Consider the following 7500-nt stretch of genomic DNA (forward strand, 5'->3'; position numbering starts at 1 on the left):
GCTCGCTTCAGGTTCTTCCACAACATCTCTACTGGATTAAGGTCAGGACTTTGACTCGGACGTTCCAAAACATTCACTTTAAGCGTCTTTGGTAGAACGACTCGTGTGATTAGGATCGTTGTCTCGCTGCATGACCCGCTTTCTCTTCAGATTCAGATCATGGACAGATGTCCTGATATTTTCCTTTAGAGTTCGCTGGTATCAATCAGAATTCATTGTTCCGTCAGTGATGGCGAGTCGTCCCGGTCCAGATGCAGCAGAACAGGTCCAAACCCTGACACTACCACCACCATGTTTCACAGACGAGATCAGGTTCTTCTGCTGGAATGCAGCGTTTTCCTTTCTCCAAACATAACGCTTCTCATTTAAACCAAAACGTTCTATTTTGGTCTCCTCCGTCCACAGAACATTTTTCCAGTAGTCTTCTGACTCGTCCACGAGATCTTTAATAAACTGCAGAAGGCAGCAGTGTTGTTTTTGGAGAGCGGAGGCTTTCTCCTTGCAGTCCTGCCATGCACACCGTTGGTGTTCAGTGTTCTCCTGATGGTGCACTCATCAACATTAACATCAGACAATGTGAGAGAGGACTTCAGTTGGTCAGAAGTTCCTCTGGGTTCCTCCGTGACCTCGTGGACTTTTACACGTCTTGCTCTTGGAGAGATCTTTGTTGGTCTCCGCTCCTGGGGAGGGGAACGATGGTGTTGAACTTCCTCCATGTGTACACGATCTGTCTGACTGTGGATCGGTGGAGTCCAGACTCTTTACAGATGGTTTTGTGACCGTTTCCAGCCTGAGGAGCTATGCTAATGTATATATTACGGTACAGTAAAATTCTTTTCTCCCAGCTTGTTAGGAATTAAGAGTCAATTCACTATACGTTTTTTAAAAACTCTACTCTAATAGTGTTTCATTAATTCGGAAATCATTTTCTAAGATCAGACAGTCCGGGGTGAATCGGGCTCAGATTAAACACCTGAAGTTACACCTCACCTCCAGGGCCGGACTGGGACATCATTTCAGGCCGGGAGTCTCACACTCATCCAGACCGCCCTGTACACACGCAGCAAATTCTGAAACAACCAATAACCCTATTTCTTCTTTCCTAATTTCAGTTTTATTGCACACAGCCGGGCCATCGCGTAAATATCAACAAGAACCCCAGAGGTGGTGAATCAGTCCTGCTCTATATCAGTGTGCGTCAGTATGCCAAGCGTTTAACCACAGCAGAAGTGCATCGCTGCCAGTAACTCTCTACAAAACACCACAGAACCGTCTCCACATGTGGGGAGATGAACACGTTTTACCCTCACTGTACCCTGTGAGCACAGAATCTACATTTCTTTAAGTTAAAATGAATCTATCACATTAGGGCAATGTTTTTTAGACTTAAAAACACTTAAAATACCTAACTTTAAACCATACTATATTTCATACAGATATAAGAAAGCATGTTTAATTTCTCTTATTTGAGTTCTACCTGTCGTGTCAGGAGGACCCTGAAGTGGGAGCGCTGCACAGAGCTAGCGCCAGGTGAACTCGCTCCACCTTACTGGGAAAAATAGGAGGAGAAGGGTTTTTTAACCTCGCATACAGGAAAACATCATTTTCTAAACTGCCTAAATATCTGTTCGCGCAATAATAACGACATCAGGACAACATCTCCTTAGAAAAATCCTAATATTTAACATGATATTACCTTTTATGACTCTTTGTTGTTGTTGTTGTTTGTCCTAGCTGTATGTGTAATTTCAACATTTAAAATAATAAATTGGTAAATTGTGTGCTAAATGACTCAGTGTTATAACTTTAGAGTAGATAACGCTGTCCTGTAGTATATTTTGAGTGGTGATAGTAACAGTGTTAATGTTTGCCAGTAGTGCATCTGTGGTTAACACTTTATTAGCAGCGAGCGAACACAAAGCTACAGGATTTCCAGGTGAGACTCACCTGCACTTGAAGCCCTGAACTGCTCAGTACACTTACTACATTTTCACTGCTTTCTTTTGAGAGGGTTTATCGTTATTGTGCTCTTTCCCTCTCTGCTCCACCTGCCTCTTCTCTCCATCCTGTCTCTGTGCACTGACTCTGTTCCCCGGAGCTGAGGACCTGAGGACCTGAGAATCTGAGGACCTGAGGAGCTGAGGACCTGAGAATCTGAGGACCTGAGAATCTGAGGACCTGAGGAGCTGAGGACCTGAGAATCTGAGGACCTGAGGAGCTGAGGACCTGAGAATCTGAGGACCTGAGAATCTGAGGACCTGAGGACCTGAGAATCTGAGAATCTGAGGACCTGAGAATCTGAGGACCTGAGAATCTGAGGACCTGAGAATCTGAGGACCTGAGGAGCTGAGGACCTGAGAATCTGAGGACCTGAGGACCTGAGAATCTGAGGACCTGAGAATCTGAGGACCTGAGGACCTGAGAATCTGAGGACCTGAGAATCTGAGGACCTGAGAAGCTGAGGAGCTGAGGAGCTGAGGACCTGAGAATCTGAGGACCTGAGGAGCTGAGGAGCTGAGGAGCTGAGGACCTGAGGAGCACGGCAGCGCTGCAAGTCAAAACTAACCGCTTCAGGATTTATTATCGAGTTATTATCAAACGCCGAAGTCGGAAAGGATCACTTGATATAATAATATACGATAATAAATAAGTGTTTTAAATAATAAAAAAGAAACAGCATGGCAGCGGGGACATCAGCGGTCAGGTCACGGGGAATTCTCCGGAGCTCCCGGTGGCCGGTGAGGGTCTGCTCACCTCTCAGCCCCGCTCTCAGAACATTCATGAGCGCTGCCACTTTCCACCGCCTCCAAACTCACTCCGGTAATGATTAATACACGATATTATAGTGTGTGTGTGTGTGTGTGTGTGTGTGTGTGTGTGTGTGTGTGTGTCCCTAAACCCTTCACCGGCTCACCTGAACCAGGTGCGGTGTGTCGTGCGCAGCTCCGCGGCACGCACGCGCCCAGCAGCAGCAGTAGTAAGCACGCGATCCCGAGCCGCCTCATGGTCACAAACACGGGACAGGTGATTAGGAACCGGAAGTGCAGTGAAGTGACCCAGCAGCGTCCATTCTTCTGAGACAAAATAAAATGCCTCTGGTTTCCTGAAAACTTGTCAGCAGCAAGAAAGAAAAGGTTTCCTTTCCTCTCACGTGTCCATAGTCTCCCCTCTCACCTGAGACCCGTTCCCCCTGCTACTTCGTTCTGTTGTCGGTGTCGCGCGCGCGCCTCAGCTCTCAGGTGATGAAGATCGGTATCTCGCGCACCTTTTAATTCTTCTCTGCTCTTTTTTTTTTTTTTTGCCGTCCACCTGCCCCTCCCTCCGTCACATTGTGCCCCGCCCCTCTGGTACTCAGTCTTTAGTCTTGAGAGATTTTCCTTGTTCAGACCCTCCCGCCCAGCTCTCAGAGAGTTATTAGACTATTTATCATCCCTGTTCTTCATCAGTGTTTGATCAGTTTTGACGGAACCCCTGCTGTGTGCATGTGTATGTGCAGTAATTCAGAATTATTAGAGGAGATGTTTTATTAATAACACACACACCAGAGCGTGAGCTCAGCCTCCTACAGGTCTGAGGGACTCCTGCTGAAGGGCAGAGCGGTCATTCTGTGCTGACACGCGATGAGGCGTGTGTAATGCATTCAGAAGTTTGTGTTGTGATGACCATGTGGACAGAGCCGTAACCAGGCTCAGAACTTTATTGAGGTCCACGCTGCAGTCACGGGACCAGCTTCATATTAAATACAGCACTATGCAGAACGTGTGATTACCTCAGTGTGGGGATGAGGGGAAACTAATCCCCTTCTGAATAGTACGACTGTGCTAAACATTATGTGAGAAGTGTAGGTAGAGTAGTGTAGTGTACCAATATACCTCCACCTACACTACTGGTACCTGTCCTACTATTTAATGCAGAAGGATGTGGTTTAGGATGCAGCTGAATTAGCCCAGCTAGCACTGTAAATCTGTTTAAACGCTCTGCTCGGCTAGTTTCTTGCTGAACGATGGAAACATGTCACAGTGTTAAATGACGGTAGATCTTCACATTCATATTTATGGCGTTTGTACATGCGCCCTTATCCAGAGCGACTTACATTCATCTCATTTATACATTTCAAGCAGTTCAGGGTTAAGGGCCTTGCTCAAGGGCGCAGCAGTGGCAGAACTCTTCACAGCATGGTAGAACTTCACAGCGAGGTAGAACTCTTCACAGCGAGGTAGAACTCTTCACAGTGATGTAGAACTCTTCACAGCGTGGTAGAACTTCACAGCATGGTAGAACTTCACAGAGAGGTAAACTTTACAGTGAGGTAGAACTCTTCACAGTGAGGTAGAACTCTTCACAGCGAGGTAGAACTCTTCACAGCGTGGTAGAACTTCACAGTGAGGTAGAACTCTTCACAGCGAGGTAGAACTCTTCACAGAGAGGTAGAACTCTTCACAGCGAGGTAGAACTCTTCACAGCGAGGTAGAACTCTTCACAGCGAGGTAGAACTCTTCACAGTGAGGTAAACTTTACAGTGAGGTAGAACTCTTCACAGCGTGGTAGAACTTCACAGCATGGTAGAACTTCACAGCGAGGTAGAACTCTTCACAGCGAGGTAAACTTTACAGTGAGGTAGAACTCTTCACAGTGAGGTAGAACTCTTCACAGTGATGTAGAACTCTTCACAGTGAGGTAGAACTCTTCACAGTGATGTAGAACTCTTCACAGTGAGGTAGAACTTCACAGCAATGTAGAACTTCACAGAGAGGTAGAACTTCATAGCAAGGTAGAACTTCACAGAGAGGTAGAACTCTTCAGTGTATGCCATGATGAAGACCATTTTCCTTCTGCTGTACTTCTCTCTTTTTGCTCTGAGAACTCTGGACATTTAACGATGTTTGAAAGCAGTTTTGAAACCAGAGTTCAGCCCAAAATAAAAAATCCCTGTTCCACTTGAGTCACTGCAGCATGTGTGAAAGTGACTCAGTCCCGGGTCGTGGTAACTTTTAAATCTGATGTGCACTTGATGATGCGTCCTACAAACAAGTCCAGAATCCATCCTGGGTACGGACTCAGATCTGAAAAAACTCCTGACTCTCTCTCTCTCAGCCTCTCTCGCTCCTGCTCTATTTGACTCCTCGATAGACATCTGAAAAGAGAGAAAACATCAGATAAGTGTGTTTAATTTGAAGTTTTACTTTCCTGCCGGGGCACAGTATAATCCTACCTCCTCGACACCTCAACATGCAGGGCGACTGACGAGGCTTCGCTAAGTTCTGAGGAGCTGTAACACTCTGAGATTCACCATTTCTACAGCGTGCGAGCTACGATCCCATAACACCAGCGTCTGTCTGTCGAGAGACGAGTCCAAGCACGAAGAATAAACACACGGACATTCATATATACACTTCCTTACACACACTATGTTAGCCAACTGTCTAAAACGAGCTAAAATGAGCTAATGTCTTGGTATCATGTTCATTTATATTCACAAATGTTCATCATTTTCACTGCGGATTCTACTGAGCTCGCTAACATGCTAACCTGAAGGAGTTTCAGAAATGTTCACATTTTCATAAATATTCATCATCTTTACTCATCTTGGTGAAAGTGCTAATATAATATTCACTGTTCATGCTAGACTGATAGCTAACCTACGCTAACCTGACAGGATTCCTGAGCAGATTCGTTTTTAAATCATGAACTAGTCTTCCTGCGCACATTTCCCTCCAGTGACAGAACGGATTAAACATGCTGCTTGTGTTTTTGTGTTATTTGTCTTTAAGGTATTATCGCTGAACAAATTCCACGTAATGCACCAGCGGTTTGGTGGAACGACGTGGTTAAGTTTTAGGATTGCCTCGACTCGTCCTGCCTTCATTTAGCCTGATTGTGTGATTAACCAACACCACAGTGGAATGAAATAAGGATCTCTGCTACTTTACACAACATGGCAAAGGAGCTGAAGAGAACTTGACCTGACATGATGTTTGTGATCAGGAATCTCCTGCTGTCTCGCGTGTAATGTACACAGCAGGGTTATAAATGTTGAATTAACGCCCACCGTGTTTACTCGTGTCCAACTGGACTCGCATGAACACTGAAAGAGTTCAAACTCCAGGTGTTAATTCAGCACAGGGGATTTTGCTGTGTATATTGAACAACGTTGGCTTCCACCTTACTTGGAGCCCACGATTGACAATTTCATTGCTAACTGTGATATCTGAAAATATCATGTGCAGAAGACATTTCAGCCCCAAATAGGAGACATTTCTAGTGCCTTAGGCCCATTTGAAGACATCTACATGGACTTTCTCACATCTCGCATGACAGAAAGGAAAGAAGGGGAACGGTACGGTCTAGTAGTAGTGGACTGATTTTCTGTGGGTAGAAGAATGTCCGTCCAACCGCAGTGATGCACAGACAGTTGCTAAATGTTTAGCAAGGGAAGTAATTGCGAGATTTGGCATACTGAATACGATTAGCACGGACAGTTACAGCCATTTTGTAAACAGCATAAATAGCTGCCTAACATAACAATTGGGCATTAAACATGAGCTCTCCTGTGTGTACCACCCACAATCTCGCGGGATTAGCACAAACAGCTAATGGAACAATTCAATCCAAATTGGCTAAAACTTGTCAGGACACCGTACACCTTCTACCTCCTCACTGTAACACACTGCACCTGCAGTGGGCTGTTAATAATCAGGTGTGTGAGAGCAGGAATGACTCCCCAGGGTTCTCCAGAAGCAGGGAGGTGTATAGCACAGAGAGGTTCACACTCTGGTCGCTGAAAAATAATGAGACACGTTTTCAGGATCAGTGGGCGTGGCCAGGTTCGAGCAGGTGAACAGGAAGCAGAAAAGTAGAAAGGATCTGTGACAGTCTGGATCGGTCCCACACCTCACTGCAGAACCTAACACCAGGGGAGGCTAGGAACCCTTCATTCTCCAACGAAGCTGTAAAGAAGCGTTTTCCGCAGCTCTTGTGTTCTCCTCTCCGCACTTCAGTCGCGGTATTTGGTGTTTCGTTGTTCCGCAGCGTGGAGAGACGACTGGAGAGATGGAACAATATCACACTCTTGACATTTAGCTTGTTTTGAATTCACGCTTGTGTTGGTGTGAATGAGGGCTTTGTTTCGCTCCTGACTCACTCCATTTTACACACACACACACACACACACACACACACACGCACACACACACACACACACAAGGTTTTCCGAAACCTCGGGCCAGATTCAGTACAAAAAAACTCCACTCAGTGCACTGGAACATTTTGAAGTGGTTCAATGACCTGAGCTTTGTATTTTAGTTTCACACTCTCTCTCTTTTCTACTAAATCCATCTACACGGGCGGCTGTGGATCAGGTGGAGCGGCTGTTCCACTAATCGTGGGGTTGGAGGTTCGATTCCCGGCCCACGTGACTCCACATGCCGAAGTGTCCTTGGGCGAGACACTGAACCCCAAGTTGCTCCTGATGACAAGTTAACGCTTTACATGGCAGCTCTG

General features: G+C 45.9%; 1 protein-coding gene across 1 annotated transcript in view; it reads right to left on the reverse strand.

Annotated features, from left to right (window-relative positions):
• Positions 1-3277, reverse strand: part of LOC108254700 (von Willebrand factor A domain-containing protein 1) — a 21679-nt gene extending 18402 nt beyond the window's left edge. The window contains exon 1 of the mRNA XM_017449947.3: positions 2915-3277. Coding sequence (XP_017305436.1) covers positions 2915-3005 — 91 coding nt within the window. The 5' untranslated portion in view covers positions 3006-3277. The remainder of the gene's footprint in view (positions 1-2914) is intronic.
• Positions 3278-7500: the final 4223 nt, after the last annotated feature.

This window comes from Ictalurus punctatus, chromosome 21, assembly GCF_001660625.3.
Source record: "Ictalurus punctatus breed USDA103 chromosome 21, Coco_2.0, whole genome shotgun sequence".
Lineage (NCBI taxonomy): Eukaryota > Metazoa > Chordata > Actinopteri > Siluriformes > Ictaluridae > Ictalurus > Ictalurus punctatus.